The following is a 17283-nucleotide window of genomic DNA, read 5'->3' on the forward strand; positions in this document are numbered from 1 at the left end:
TACCTATTTACTATATTATCAATTTATCTACATAAATCACATTCATTATATTTTATTTTTTTAGACACAGGGTCTCACTCAGTCGCACAGGCTGGAGTTCAGTGGTGTGACCACAGCTCACTGCAACCCAGAACCACTGGGTTCAACTGATCCTCCCAACTCAGCCTCTTAAGTAACTAGGACTACAGGCACACGACACCATCGCCAGCTAATTTTTACTTTTGTATAAAGACAGGGTCTCGCTTTGTTGCCCAGGCTGGTCTCAAACTCCTGGATTCATGCAATCCTCCCACTTCGGCCTCCCAAAGTGCTGGGATTACAGGCATGAACCACTGCCCACTGCCTCCAGCCATATATTATTAAATATTATAGATGACTTTATTTCCTATACCTACATGATTATAACTAGCTTAAAAATAAATCAATAAATTACAAACAATAAAACCATAAAATCAAGGAAGATGAGGGCTGTTGCATGTTCCTTTACATTTTATTTGCCATAAACATTAATACAGAAAATACTGGAGAAAAAAAGCTTTTTAATAATTTCTTGATGCAAAGCTTCACACTTAAAAATTATGCTTGCTCCCCCCATCCACCCCAATTCAACATGCAGATATCATTTATTTTCTTATATGCTGATTCTAGAGCATTGTAATCTCGACAGTTTTTTAAGAGTTATCTTTGCCCTTGCAACAATTTCACAAACTGTATACAATCATGGTATAATACCATCATTCAAATGAATACCCAAGGTGAGTACATTTACACAATATTAACACTAAAAATCTGTATTTTTTTAAAACACCATAGAAGTCAAACCACAAAAACCCAGGATCTTGTTTTAAATGTGTTTATGAAGACTGCTGCTGAGCTCAAAGCATGCAGGTAATCATGACCACCTAGATGAAGCTGGATGTTGAAACTCCTTCATGTCCAATGATGTAATTTTTCACTCATCCCAAGTATCTCCATACTTGTTTACTTTGACTAGGAAAAAAGCATAAATAATTGAGGATTCCAAGCAATAATAAGTAAAATACATTATTTTAAGTTTGTTGCTATGATGAAAAGTTATGTTTCTCTCTCATTTGAATAAAAGCATATGAGAGTCAAATTATAATTACAAAAAGGGGATGACCAGACTTTTGTGAACTTGGGGTTGGACAAATGCATTGTATCTAGAATTTTACATAAATAGTTAGTCCTCATAACAAACTTCTAAACACAATTCTCATTTTAATGGTGAGAAAAAAGATTAGTAACTTGCCCAAGGTACAAGCCCTAACAAGAACTGAGATTTGAGTACAGGTCTGTTTAGATCCAAAGCCTAGGTACCTTTACATCTTTACCATACTACCTAAGTGTGGCACATATTAAGCCATATACAAAAAAAAAAAAAAATTAGTGGGAAATAATAAAACAAACATTTGAATTTTCGTTTTTCACAAAAAATACAGCAGTAGAAATGGTCAAGTGTTCAAGTTGTAATTAATTCAATCTTCTCTCTCAGGGCTGTAAATACTACTATAAGAAGAAAATACTACTACATTTTACAGGTACTCTATATTTTACATTTTAAAACATGCTCTGCTGTCTATTCTACTCCTTTACTTTTTTGCTTCTCTTCCACATAGCCTCTGTCTGTGAGTAATCATAACAATATAAAGCAGCAGTTATCACAGTGTGGACTCTTCAGGGAATACATGAAGTCAAAATTATTTCATTATTATACTAAGACATTATATATCCTTATGCTTCACATTTTGCCTTTTCCCCTTGCTCTCATTGCCTCATGAGTATATGTTACATGGTTTTCTAGAAGCTACAGGATGTGTGGTGACATTGCTCTGGCAGCTAATGGAATACGTGCTTGAATTTTTTAAATTTCTGGGTCTTAATTTCTAATTAGATAAATATCAACCACATAAGCTAAAGGTGAAAACTTTAAGTGACACTTTCTGACCATGTGAATCTACCCTGTACTAATTTCAACAATATTTCAGAAAATCACTGAAACTATTTCATAACAAGTCTTTTCTTTAAATTATATAAAGCACACAAAAAACCAGCTTTTCCCAAAAAAAGAAAAAATCATTTCACATTCTTGTGTCATGTAACAGAACTTGAAGACTTCAGTCAAAAATCAAAAATGTCAAAATCCAGCAAATGTTAAAGGTCTACCAAATTTCCTTTCTTAACCTCTATTACCATAGAAGCCTAAACCAAAATACTCAATTTCTGATACAGTGTAAAGTACTATGCTATGCAGACAATAATAGAAAAGATTACAAAAATGAGAAAAATATTACTTTCTGCCCTCACAGAGCTTACAATCTAAATCCTCAAATTAATTAGCAGGACAAAGTACCAACAAGTCTTTACATATTACAGAGCAATGGCCACTAGATGCAGTTTATGCTAAATGTTGTTTGATGACAAACATTCAAAAGTATGGTACATCCCTAATTTATTTCAAAGGTAGATTTTTTTACATCAATAATATGATGCAGATATTATCTATCATTGTTATAAAAACAGAACTCCAAACGAAGCAACCGCTAATGATTAAAAATAAAATTAGCTCTAAAAAATGACCATAACAACAAATACTAAGGACTTTCATGTATTTTTGCATTCTTTGTGGCATATGACCTTCAAGAAGGTACCAAAGACCTATTATTTCCATTTTTAAAGTAGTAAATAGAAAATCTTGAAACAATGACACATACTCTGAAATTCCTTAAGAGAAAATCATAAAACCCTATACTGAAATAGCTATAAAACCCTATTCGAATGCCCTCTTCCTTTAGAGGTAAACTTGTATCAAAAAATTTACTTTGGCTAATGTATAGCTATTCCAAAAAGACTTAAAAGAAATCAGGATTTAAAAATTCATCTTTAAGAAATGCCTTAGAAGCTGGCATATAACTCTTTCAAATTCACAAATGTACAAGAAAGGTCAGGCACAGTGGCTCCCACCTATAATCCCAGCATTCTGGGAGGCCAAGGTGAAAGGACTGGTTGAGCCCAGGAGTTTGAGACCAGCCTTGGCAACATAGGGAAAAACCCACTGCACCAAAAAAAATTTTTAACAGCCAGGGATGGTGGCATACAACTGTAGTCCCAGCTACTCAGGAAGCTGAGGTAGGAGGACTGCTTGAACCCAGGAGGTCAAGACTGCAGTAAGCCATGATTACACCACTGCACTCCAGCCTGGGTGACAGAATAAAACCATCTCAAAAAGAAAAAACAAACAAACAAACAGAACAAAAAAACACGAGAAAAACCCAAATGTACAAGAAAATCAATCTCATTACTCAATCATTCTGTGGTTAGGCCACAAGTGGTATTACAGCGCAACGCCAACCTCAGGTCACTACAGCAACTTATGCGATAGATGTATCATTAGGAAAATAAGACTATCAGATCTCCAAGGAGATTTGTTGTAAAAGAGAAACAGTCAAATGAGTATATCTCTACCCTGTGTTAAACTAATCTTGCTGTCTTAAGACTTACTATTTGGACTTCACTATTTTCTTCCTTTTTTTGGCGGGGGGGGGTGGGGCGGGGAGCAGAGCCTCGCTCCGTCATCCAGGCTGGAGTGCAGTGGCGTAATGTCGGTTCACTGCAACCTCTGCCTCCTGGGTTCATGCAGTTCTCCTGCCTCAGCCTCCCAAGTAGCTAGGATTACAGGCATGCACCACCATGCCCAGCTGATTTTTGTATTTTTAGTAGAGACAAGGTATCGCCATGTTGGCCATGCTGGTCTCCAATTCCTGGCCTCAAGTGATACACCCACCTTGGTCTCCCAAAGTGCTGGGATTTCAGGCATGAGACACCACACCTGGCCTTGACTTCATTATCTTCTAACACAAAATGGCCTTTGGAACACCTTAAAAGTGGAAAACTGGCCGGACACGGTGGCTCAAGCCTGTAATCCTAGCACTCTCGGAGACTGAGGCAGGCGGATCACGAGGTCAAAAGATCGAGACCATCCTGGCCAACATGATGAAACCCCATCTCTACTAAAAATACAAAAAATTAGCTGGGCGTGGGGGCCTGTAGTCCTAGCTATTTGGGAGGCTGAGGCAGGAGGATTGCTTAAATCCAGGAGGCAGAGGCTGCAGTGAGCCAAGATCGTGCCACTGCACTCCAGCCTGGCGACGGAGCAAGACTCCGTCTCAAAAAAAAAAGAACTGATAACTGTAAAGTACTATTTTAAAAATATTTTACTTTGGTTAATTGCTTGAAGAGTTAAATCACATATTAATTTTTTATAGTATTGTTTTAAAGTAATGTTTTAGTTTCCAATCCTCAACAGTAAAGTGATTCAGACTAAACTACCATACCTTCTTTTTTTGGCACTCTTTCATGCATAGGCCTGACTGAGGGGTCAGTCTTTTGTGTTAAAGATACTTCATATGACTCTCTGTTCTTATTCCTTAATTCCTCATATGTAATATTTTTTCTTTTAGGACTTTCTTCAAGGTTGGGATCAGGTCCTAAAACAACAAACAGTTAATAAATGGTAATAAAAGGATTTGTATAACTCTAAAGCAACTAAATTTTACAAATGCTCCTTACATTTGTAAGGAGCTACAATCAAAATAGAATAAAGAATCAAATTATTACCACCATTTCACAGGTACTATACTTTCACGAAGATAATTATCAAACTGAAATCTACTTCCACCTATATTTTTAAGCTTTTATTTCTAAAAATTAAAATGGACATCAAAAATTTTAAAAACTAAACCACAGCCAGAAGAAAAATATGTATCATAATATATAACAGTACAATTTAAACTCATTAAAATACCAGTGTTTTAAACTGGAGTTACTCATACTGTATACAGAATTAAAAGAGACATATATTCTACTAGGGACAACTGAATAAAACTTGACATAGCATAGATTTTACTCAATATATAGTTAAATAGTCCTATAACCACAGACTCTATGAAAACAACTCCAGCTATTTTCAAAAATCATTTATTTTACCTTTTTACAAAATTTAAACAAAAATACTGAAAATAGGCCAGGCACAATGGCTCACGCCTATAATCCCAGCACTTTGGAAGGCCGAGGCGGGCGGATCACCTGAGGTCAGGAGTTCAAGACCAGCCTGGCCAACAAGAAACCTCATCTCTACTAAAAACACAAAATTAGTTGGGTGTGGTGGCACACACCTGTAATCCTAACTACTAAGGAGGCTGAGGCAGAATCGCTTGAACCCGGGAGGCAGAGGTTGCAGTGAGCTGAGATCACGCCATTGCACTCCAGCCTGGGCAACAAGAGCAAAACTCTGTCTCAAAAAAAAAGGAAAAAAAGTTGAAAATAATTACTTGAAAAGTATAAAACATAGCCTTTAATCAGAATATGTGTTGTTTTCATTCCAGTCTAACAGACGCAATGTTGATGCAGAAGAAAGTATCAACTGTTATTTTGGCCTGGGAACTAACATTTATTCTTTATTTCTCCCAAAGAGAGTCAAAATGTGAATATTACATATTATCATAGAGTCAAATGTAAATATAATGCAGTGGTTACTCCTAATATTGGTTGACAGGATCAAATAGTGAACATAGTTTATAAAATTTATAAACAGCAAGAAAGGCCATATGAACATTAAAAAAAAAAGATGCTAACATTCAGTGAACAACTACTTAACTTACAAAGTCTTACCTACCACATACCACACCAAAAGTACTATTTTTCAAAGATGTTTTCAATAAGACATACAAATTGGGCATATAATTTTAATATTAACTTTTTAAAAAATAATTTTTGTGATACTTATTTAGAACTCAAAGGTAAGATCCCAGTGAATAATCAGAATTTTCTAAGCAACATAACTATAGATTAAATAATGTTTTCAACCATAAACTTTTTTTTTTTTTTTTGAGACAGAGTCTCACTCTGTTACCCAGGCTGGAGCACAGGGGCACAATCTCGACTCACTGAAACCTCCCCCTGCCAGGTTCCAGTGATTGTCCTGCCTGAGCCTCCCGAGTAGCTGGGATTATAGGCATGTGCCACTATGCCCAGCTAATTTTGCATTTTTAGTAGAGACAGGGTTTCGCCATATTGGTCAGGCTGGTCTTGAACTCTGACCTCAGGTGATCCACCCGCCTCGGCCTCCCAAAGTGCTGGGATTACAGGCATGAGCCACTGCACCCAGCCATTTTCAACCATAAACATTTATTCTGCTAAATAAATATATACTATACTGATATAAAGCAAAGAGGATTTAAATTTCTCCTAATTAGTTCTAGTATTATATGATGGTTCAAAACTACATTTTTCTTACTAAAAAAAGAATGTAAAGAAAAATATTATAACCTTATATTGGGATTAAAACACTTTGCATTTCATTAGTAATAAGTAATTACTCAACTCATTTCCCTTCACCATATATGTTATATTAAAAATTCTGAAGGAAATCGTGTGTACTTCAGGAACCTTGGGTTCTTAACCCCACTCTGCTGACAATTAGGAAATGTCCTTGGGCAAATCACTAAGCTTCTTTGAATCCTGGTTTTCTCAATTGCGAAATATGGTAGTTTGAGTAGATGATCTCTGAAGTTCCTTCCAGGTCTAATACTTTTTCTTATAAAAAATATTTTACATTATAAAATTCTGGAACAAATAATGAATATATACATCAGACAGAAGAAGACTGGGGAGAATTTCCCACATTATGGAGAGAACATGATTTACTATTTTGAGAAGGTTATAAAGAACTGGAAGGAATAAAAAAATGTAAAGTGGCACTGATTTAAATCTAACTGTAATAAACTCTAAGTCTCCTAACAGCTCTGAAGGAGTGCTTGCTATTTTAAAAGATTAATAACTCTCTGAATTCCTGGTAAAAGAGAGCAGAACTAAAGTAGGACTTAAACCAAAGAATAAGATGCCCTGGTAGGGGAGGATAGCATCTGGGGCAAAGCAAAAGCAGGCCACTGCTGGCCCATGTGGAGAGCAGTAAAAAAGTAGCCACTTTGATTTAGAGAAGGGGGTCAGAAGGCAGAGCAGTGGATGGATGGATGGCTGCTGTGGAAGGCATAAAATAATATTAAGACATGGCCTTGCTAAGTAGTCTTGTGGGTAGACACCAAAGGGCTTTTTGTTGTTGGCTTTTGTATGGAAAAAAACTATATAACAGAATTTCCTAATGCAAATGGTGGGGAGGATGCAAGTCATCACAAGGAAAGAGTTAGTGCATGTCTAGAATACAGTAGTGCCCCCTTATCTGTGGTTTCGCTTTCCAGGGTTTCAGTTACCTGCAGTCAACCATGGTCTGAAAATATTACATGGAACATTCCAGAAATAAACAATTAATAAGTTTTAAAGTACACCCTGTTCTGAGTAGTGTGATAAAATCTTGTGAGGTTCTGCTCTGGTCCATCCAGGACTTGAATCATCCCTTTGTCCAGCATATCCACACTGTCTACACTACATGCCTGTTAGTAACTTAGTAGCCATCTAGATCAAAAAAACATAGAACATAAAGGATTTGGTAATATCTGAGGTTTCAGGCATCCACAGGGGTCTTCGAACTTATCCCCCATGGATAAGGGGGGACTACTGTACAAGAAGAATGGATTTGAACTTCAGACTGGTTAAATGAGACATAGTGAGGAACAAGGACAGCTGCCTTTGGAGATAAGATAGTGACTTTAGCCATTCTCTCCTAATCTGCCCATTCCCTTCCTTCCTTTTCTGACTAATTTGATGCCTTTGCTTCCAACCATTAAAGAAAAAAATTAAAAAATCAGAGTTGAGGATTAAGAAGCTCTCAATAACTTTCATCCAAATTCTTTAATCATCTGAACTTCCATTCTTTCCTGTCTCTTCCTTTATACAAGGCTAATACTCACCCCTTTGCCCCGACTTTTGCTCTTAAGTAGTGCTGTCCAACATAACTTTCTGCAATGATGAAAATGTTCTATATTGGCACTAACACGGTAGCCACTAGCACATGTGACTATTGAGCAAGTGAAATGCTACCAAAGCAATTGAGAAATTGAATTTTAAATTTCATTTAATTTTAATTAATTTAAATAGCCACATATGGCTAGCGGCTACTCTGACCTACCTAGAACCCCCTTCTGCATTCTCTAGAACCTTCTCTGACCTATAATCAACTTCTCCCTTTCCACTGTATACCCTCCCCTCCCTTTAACTTCTTTCCCTCTAATCTTTTAAAATTTAAAGAGTATACTCTACAAAGGTCCATAATCCCTTATCCAAACCTTGGGGTCAGGTATGTTTCACTATTCAGAGTTTCTGAGGTTTTAGAAAAATACTACAGTAAATACCCCTTATATTACTTAATATCCATCCATTCAGAGGTTTAGGACAGGAATGAGTAAGCAAACACATTAATATTTCTATAATGAAATAAAGGAAAAATCTTATCTGGCAAAGTAAATAAAGTCTACGTTTATATAACTTATGTGAATTTAGGTCAGGGTATTCTGCTAAATGAATTCAGGTCAGATTTTATTACCAGTTTAATTATTAAAAAGCAAAAACAGGCCGGGGGCAGTGGCTCACACCTGTAATCCCAGCACTTTGGGAGGCCGAGGCAGGCGGATCACGAGGTCAGGAGATCAAGACCATCCTGGCCAACACAGTGAAACCCCATCTCTACTAAAAATACAAAAAATTAGCCGAGCGTGGTGGCGGGCACCTGCAGTCCCAGCTACTCAGGAGGCTGAGGCAGAATGGCGTGAAGCCGGGGGGCGGAGGTTGCAGTGAGCCGAGATCGCACCACTACAGTCCAGACTGGGCGACAGAGCAAGACTCCATCTCAAAAAAAAAAAACAAAAAAAACAAACAAAAAAAAACTTGGCTTAAACCTTTTTGAATTTCAGGATTTTAGATAAAGAATTACAGACCTGTATTTCCCGTTTCTAATTCCTCATCTTTTACTGCCGACTAGACTGAAGGAAAGAAACTGTTTTTTGAGTCTATTATTTGCCAGACATTGCCTCTGATTATTTCCTCTAATTCCAACAGTTCATTAAGAGAGGTATTATCATCTCCATTCAACTGATCAAGAAACTGAAAGGATCATAAAGTAGTTATAATAATATTACTACATTATTATAATGTAGTAGTAGTATTACAAGGTCATATAGCTAGCAAATGTCAATCATGATTCAAATCCAAGCCTTAATACAAAATTGATGTTGTTGCACTTACATGTGTGATCTTCAAAGCTAGTATTTACAAACTTCACAAAGCATTTTCACATGGATTTTCTCACTTGACAACAGTTCTTTCTTGTATTACAGACAAGGAAGCTGAAAGCCTTTAAAACCCAGCCTATCAAATGTAACCTTTTTATACCTTTCCTGGAGCTCTACTTCCTGAGACACGATTTATCATTTCTTCTTCACTATTCCACTAAGCTTGCCTTAGTATTTTCAATTACTGGGACATACTAGTAATTCATCCTTGTATTTCTATATCTTCTAACAGACTGGAAGTTTTTCAGGGACAAGAACCAAGTGTTATTCATCTTCTTCCACGTCTAGCAGAGTCCTTGACACCTACTGGTCCTCAAGAAAAGTTGAATGAATGAAGAAACAAATGAACAAACATGCTGAGTTTAGGTTGATGATTGATGGTAGAACACACAGGTGATATCCAGCAGAAAAGGTCATCAAATAAAGTTTATACATACGTTGGACCATAAAATGTTGAAATTCATTTCAAGAGAAGTTTCTACCTTGGACAATATGATCAGTAATACCAGTGGGAGCAGATTCATTCATAGAAGAACTGAATGGAATTGGCTCATAATGAGGAAGCATTTCTATGTTGTCTGCTGCTGGGGATGTCACAAAAGATGATTGACCACTCACATTTGAGTCATATTTTGACTTTTGATAATAGTGCCTGTAAATGAAAATCATATTGTAGTAAGAAATATGAGTCATTGCCTATATCTTAAAGAAGTGTTAAAATAACTTCTTTCATATATCTTATTTCCAAAATTATATAAACATATAATTTTTTTTATTTTTTTGAGACAGGGTCTTGCTCTGTCACCCAGGCTATAGTGCAGTGGCGCAGTCTTGGCTTATTGCAATCTCCACCTCCTAGGCTCAAGCAATCCTCCTACTCCTCAGCTTCCCAAGTAGCTGGGACTACAGGCATGCGCCACCACTTGGTTTTTTGTAGAGATGAGGTCTCACTATATTGCCCTGGCTGGTCTCAAACTACTGGGCTCAAGCAACCCTCCTGCCTCAGCTTCCCAAAGTGCTGGGATTACTGGCATGAGCCACCGCGTCTGGCCTCGAAATAATTTTTAACACAGTTATTTATAATCAGTAAAATGAGGTCTGTTTCTTTCTGCCAACAAAACACTTTTAAAAAGTCCTGACCCACTTATACATCTTAAAAGCAGTCACTGTCAGTATAGAAAAATAGGAAATGTATATCCAGCCTTTCAAGATAATTTTAATATGTTTGAAAGTTCTTGGAAAGAAAAAGCACTTTAAATCAGGTCTAATTTCAATAACCATGCCCGTTTCCCATGTCAATTGAGAAGGTAATATCACAGCTAAGAATCTATATAAACACTAATTTGCTAAAGCAGATACAAATTCTCTCTCATGGGGATTATACTGCTTGCCTATCTGTTTAAGAAGCATTAAAATGAAAAGCTGAAATCTGTTAAGAGATGGGATTGATAAGATTTGGGAATTCAAAAGAAAAGTCCAAACTATAGTAACCAAAGGTGTTTGCCAAATTGAATCGAGATAAAATCCTTTATTCTAGACATGTACTCCCAATAGGACACAACTCTATATTTACAACAATGAAGGCCAGATGCAGTGGCTCACGCCTGTAATCCCAGCACTTTGGGAGGCCAAGTGGGGCAGATCACTTGAGCTCAGGAGTTTGAGACCAGCCTGGTAAACACAGTAAAACCCTGTCTCTTCAAAAAATACAAAAAATTAGCTAGGCGTGGTGGTGTATGCCTGTGGTCTCAGCTACTCCAGAGGCTGAGGGAGGAGGATCACTTGAGCCCAGGAGGCAGAGGTTGCAGTGAGCTGAGATCACGCCACTGTACTCGTAGCCTGGGAGCCAGAGTGAAACTCTGTCTCAAAACAAAACAAAACAAAAATGAAGAACCAGGCACAGTGGTTCACACCTGTAATCTCAACAATTTGGGAAGCCAAAGCAGCAGGACTGATTGAGCCCACTAGTTCAACACCAGCCTGGGCAACATAGTGAGACCCCCAACTCCATAAAAAAAATTTTTTTTTAATTAGCTGGGTGCAGTGGCTGACACCTGTATTCCTAGCTACTCAGGGAGCTTGAGGCAGTGGGGCCTTGTGAACCCAGGAGTTTGAGGCTGCAGTGAGCTAGGATCATGCCATTGTACTCCAGCCTGCGCAACAGAGGGAGACCCCATCATTCATTCATTCATAAATAAATAAATGGTGGCAAGTCTTGCTCCAATTTTTGAAGCAAATTACTTTTAGCCTACAGCAAATGGCAAGTATCCAGTGGTCCTTCAAGCAATGTTTTTGAGCCATGAGTTATAGCAACATCTAGTTGTTTCTTAAAAATTAAAAATCTTAAGTAAAGATCAGAATCTGGCCTACCCAGGTGGTGAAGATCGTCGTGCTTGTCCTGATCGTAAAGCTTCTCCAAGGGGGGAATTTTCAAGTTTCTTGAATTTCTCTTGGCAAGTTTTCACATAAGAAAGTTTTCCAGCAAAGTATCCCATGATACAAGCAACTTATTTGTAAAATCAAACAAAAAGTGTAACTGAATGTGCCTTTCAGACAGAAGTATTTTCTAAAAGAAAAATTTGTTTTAAAGTGTGATTCTAAATAAGTCTTTGGTTTAGAAAGACTGAGATTTCCTGAAATAATGGTAGAAGAAATCAAAATTAAATCAGATCAGAGTTCATAGACAGAGTCTATGGATATAATTCAGTTTCCAAAAAAAGTGCGCCAAAATAAAGTTGCTATAAATAAATCAATTATAGTATACTAATTACTTTATAATATATACAGGATTTAGTAAAGGTATAATGGGAAGAGGAATGGATAAGGAATAAAAGCATCAAAACATTTATTTATTTCTAGTTCTAAATAAACAGAACTAGATCACAAGGATTTAGGCCATTATTTTCCTATAAAACAGAATATCATATGCACAGCCATTTTCACAAGATTGTTTTAAAGTAAAATTAGGTGCAACAAATCCCTTCAAGTAATAAATTACGAACCATAACCTAAACGTGGCACTTACTGCATCACATGAGTTTCGAACAGAAAAGAAAGGCTAACCTGAAAGACTCATGAAAAGCCTCAGGTACTTCTTTTGAAGAGCAATGTAGCTTCTTTTTCTTTTATTTATTTATTTATTTACTTATTTTTTATTATACTTTAAGTTCTAGGGTACATGTGCATAATGTGCAGGTTTGTTACATATGTATACATGTGCCATGTTGGTGTGCTGCACCCATTAACTCATCGTCTACATTAGGTATATCTCCTAATTCTATCCCTCCCCACTCCTGTCACCCAACAACAGGCCCCGGTGTGTGATGTTCCCCTTCCTGTGTCCACGTGTTCTCATTGTTCGATTCCCACCTATGAGTGAGAACATGCGGTGTTTGGTTTTCTGTCCTTGTGATAGTTTGCTGATAATAATGGTTTCCAGCTTCATCCATGTCCCTACAGAGGACATGAACTCATCCTTTTTTATGGCTGCATAGTATTCCATGGTGTATATGTGCCACATTTTCTTAATCCAGTCTATCATTGATGGGCAATGTAGCTTCTTTTTCTATTAACTATATTGCAATGTGTAAATAAGTTATGCTTATTTACATTTTAAAATACAAATTAGAGATTTCTTTTAAAAATTAAGCTTAATTTTAAATATACTTTATTTTGATTAATCAGAATAGCTTCATAACTTTGTTTCCCCATAGACAGACCAAAAATTTATTTTCAAATACTTTATCCTTACAAAATAATTTTAAATTAATTGTTCTATTACATTATAAAGACACAAAAAAATGCCTATTTCAACTGATGATTTTTTATACTAACAATAAAATATCCAAGTAATCCACTTAATGAAATGCTTTAACAAACTGATTTATCAGAGCATGTAACCACATAACTAATATGAGTAAGACATGATAAAACATTTGATAAAAATAATTTTATTTAAGTTTTAAAAAGCTATGAAAACTACAATGTTGTTCATACTTACGTATAAGTTTAGGGATGGAACCATATTTGGGATGACTTGAAAGTATTCCTAAAGAAAAGAGTTAAGTATTTCTGAGTAACACTGTTAGAGAAAGAAAAATCAGTAAAGGCTATCTTTAAATATAATCTTACAACATTAGCTCCTTCCATGATCCTACAGAACCCTAGACTGTTTAATAGGGAAAACCAAATGAATTCAGTATCAAGAGAAATATGACGAAAATCCAAAAGACTCTACAAAGTATTAGAACAGGTAAATTTAGAAAGATCACTTGATGTAAGGTCAATAGACCAAATATATATGTGTGTGTGTATGAAAAACTGTTTATACCAACAACAAACAAAAAAACAAACATTTTTTAGAAGACAGAATTAATTATAGCACCAAAAAAAAACGCTCAAAACCCAGGAACAAATCTAATGAAAGATATGAAAGATCTCTACACTGAAAGTTATAAAACTTACTGAGAATTGAAAGACCCAATATTCTAAAGATGGCAATTCTCCATAACTTCACCTATAAATACAATGCAATCCAAATTAAAATCAAAGTTTTACAAAAATTGAAAAGCTTATTCTAAGAGTCATGTGGAACACAAAGGGCCAAGGCAACACTGGAGAATCGTATTATAGAACTGACTACCACCAGATAGCAAAATCTACATGATAAAGCTGTAGTAATTAAGACAGTCTGGTATTAAGTACAAGAATAGGTAAACTGACCAAAATTAAGAGTCCAGAAACAGATCCACACCTGCACACTTGATTTATGACAAAGACAACACTGCAGCATAGTCCTTTCAAATATAGTGCTGGGTCAATTAATATCCATTAACAGGGGAAAATGTACCTTGATCCTACATCGAACAATAATCCAGATGGCTTAAAAATTTAAATATGAAAGATTTTTTTAAAAAATTTTACAGAAGAAAGCATGAGACCATCTTTGTGTCCTTAGAGTAGACGAAGATCTTAAAGAGTCAACAAAAAGCACCTATTAGAAAGAAGAAACCTGATAAATTGGACTCTATTAACACTGAAAACTACAGTTAAACAGAGTGGGGAAAAAATAATCACCATATCTATATCTGACAAAAGACTCACTTCCAAAGTATACAGAGAAGTCTCACAAAACCAATAGGAAAAAAGACAATACAATGGAAAAATGGTTAACAGACTTAAACAGATACTTCACAGAAAAAGATATGCTGAAATGAAGTATAAACAAATGAAAAGGTCTTCAACTTCATTGGTTACAGGGAAATACAAATTCAAGCCACAATGCAATCAATATTAGTGTTTATTTACCACAATGGCTAAAACATAAAAGACATAAAAATAGCTAGTGTTGGTGAGAATGTAGGAGTATACATTGGTCTAAATAGTTTGGTAATATCTACTAAAGCTAAATAAATATATACAAAATCTATGACCCAGCAAAATGTCTATCAAAAGGCACCATATTCTTGGCAAAACTAATTGTAACAGTGAAAATTGAAAACTACCAATTATCAATGCACAGTTCAGATAGATAAACTGGTGTATTCACACAGAGGAAAACTATAGGGCAACTACATGCAACAATGTGGTTAAGTGCAATGATGTGCTGGTAAACCAGCACTCCCTATAAAAAGCTCTAATTTTAATGTTTGTCAGTTTCCATGGTGTAAAGCTACCAATTCTTTTTTTTTTTTGAGACGAGTCTCGCTCTGTCCCCAGGCTGGAGTGCAGTGGCGCCATCTCAGCTCACTGCAACCTTCGCCTCCTGGGTTCAAGCAATTCTCCTGCCTCAGCCTCCCAAGTAGCTGGGACTACAGGTGCATACCACCATGCCCAGCTAATTTTTTGTATTTTTAGTAGAGACAGGGTTTCACCATATTGGCCAGGATGGTCTCAATCACCTGACCTCATGATCCGCCTGCCTCAGCCTCCCAAAGTGCTGGGATTACCGGCATGAGCCACCGTACCCGGCCAACTACCAACACTTTAAAAACCAGCTTGCCAAAGTTCCCGAAAATTTAACAACCAATTCTCAGGAGCCAGTACAAACCAGTTCCAGCATGCTACTGGATGAATCTCACCATGTTGAAAGAACTTACATAAAAGAATATTTCAGTGTATGATTTCATGTAATTAAAGTACAAAAACAGACAACTAATCTGTGCCTTTAGCCTCAGTTCCTTCATTTATAAGAACTGGGATGACAACAGAAAAAGGAAGATGGTAAGAACATCTCTATTTTTACATTAAAAAGTTGTTCCTTCATACTGTCACCAACTAGTTATAGACCACTTACAACATAAAGGCACTACATACTGGATATTAACAGGAAACAGGACACACTCTTTACTCTCATGGAATTTACAGTCTAGAGAGAGAGTTAAGACAAAGATAATAGTGTCATGGTTGCTATTCATCCCCTCAAATATTTGAGTACTATGTGCACTATGTATGTCCTCTGTCAGGTGCTAGAAATAGCTTATTTTCCTAAGGAGAAGTAGCAAGAATGGAAGCAAATAGATTTGTTGAAGGTTAACGCAATACTCTTTGTGACATATGGTTGCGTTAATTATGCTGGCAGTACAGATGGAGGTAGATAGTTAATAAAGACATTTAAGAGCTAAAAGACATTAATTGGACAAGGCAGATAAGGGATAGATGTGAAGGATAATGTCCCAGTTTCCTGGATAGTACTAACACCACTCAGTCATGAAGGGAAAGGAGGAATTGGTTTTCTGGAAAATGGTTGAGTTCTGTTTGAGGAGCCTATAGAAGGGCCATACATATTATATATTATATCCAAAATATAGTAACACCAACATTTCCAAAACAACTAGACAAAAAAACCCATACAAGAATGTAAGCACCAAGAGGTAATGAATTTTTGTTGTTTAGTGCTATATAACAATGTATAGTACATATCAGACACTCAAAAAACATGAAACAGAGGAATCACCTGAGGTAGGAGAAAAATGTTAGGAATATGCCATCATGGAAGCCAAGAGAATAGACTATTTCAAGAAAAACTGGTTAAAGTTATGTAACGTTGGTCAAGAACAAAAACTGTCCATCATATTTAAGCAACAAACAGGTTGTTTCTGAAAAGTTTGTTTTTGAACTTTTGAAAAGTTCCAATAAATGGTAGAACATATGGATAGTCTCACACTGACTGCAATGGGTTAAACGAAGTAAAAAGTGAAGGGCTCATTCATGAAGTCTGCCTCTGGCTTCAAATATGAGGCAGTTGGGATTAGCTGGAAAAACAAATGAGGGAAGATTTTTTTTTCTTTTTAATGTTCTCAAGTTAGAAGAGACCTGAGCATGTTTAAATGGTTTTGGCAGATCAGGAAGAAACAGAAGGAACATCTAAGACCATGTGGAGTATGACACACTGTGGATGAAAGGGGATACAGGCAGCCCTCCATATGTACACGTTCTGCAACCAACTGCGGATAGAAAATATTTAGAAAAAAAAAACTGCATCTCTACTAAACATGTACAGACTTGTATCTTGTCATTATTCCCTAAACAATACAGTATAACAACTGTTTACATAGTGTTTACATAGTCTTAGGTATTATAAGTAATCTAGAGATGATTTACAGTATACAGGCAGATATGCACGTAAACTTTACTAGGCCGTTTTATATCAGAGACTTAAGCTTTTGTGGATTTTGGTATCCTCTGGAGGGTCCTGGAACCAATCCACACAGACACAAAAGGACCACTGTACAAAATGTCAGGGATTTTGATTAAATGCAAAATGTCTTGGTGGATTCCAAATTCTTTTCTTAAAGTCTCTCTCAATTTTTACCTTTTTTTTGAGACAGAGTCTCGCTCTGTTGCCCAGGCTAGAGTGCAGTGGCGCCATCTCAGCTCACTGCAGCCTCCACCCCCTGGGTTCAAGCGATTCTTCTGCCTCAGTCTCCTGAGTAGCTGGGACTACAGGCACGCACGACCACGCCCGGCTAATTTTTTTGTATTTTTAGTAGAGATGGGGTTTTATCATGTTGGCCAGGATGGT

General features: G+C 36.5%; 1 protein-coding gene across 5 annotated transcripts in view; it reads right to left on the reverse strand.

Annotated features, from left to right (window-relative positions):
• Positions 1–471: 471 nt before the first annotated feature.
• Positions 472–17283, reverse strand: part of OCIAD1 (OCIA domain containing 1) — a 29927-nt gene continuing 13115 nt past the window's right edge. For 3 of the 5 annotated variants that reach the window (XM_008969043.6, XM_008969044.5, XM_003816006.6), the window contains exons 5-9: positions 13261–13308; positions 11631–11766; positions 9743–9912; positions 4353–4505; positions 472–990 (exon numbers count right to left, since the gene is read on the reverse strand). In XM_008969043.6, the coding sequence (XP_008967291.1) occupies positions 953–990; positions 4353–4505; positions 9743–9912; positions 11631–11766; positions 13261–13308 (545 nt within the window). In that variant the 3' untranslated portion in view covers positions 472–952. Of the gene's footprint in view, positions 991–4352; positions 4506–9697; positions 9913–11630; positions 11767–13260; positions 13309–17283 lie in introns of all 5 variants that reach the window. The other 2 variants (XM_063603824.1, XM_063603825.1) reach the window with 2 other exon arrangements.

This window comes from Pan paniscus, chromosome 3 (assembly GCF_029289425.2).
Source record: "Pan paniscus chromosome 3, NHGRI_mPanPan1-v2.0_pri, whole genome shotgun sequence".
Classification (NCBI taxonomy): domain Eukaryota; kingdom Metazoa; phylum Chordata; class Mammalia; order Primates; family Hominidae; genus Pan; species Pan paniscus.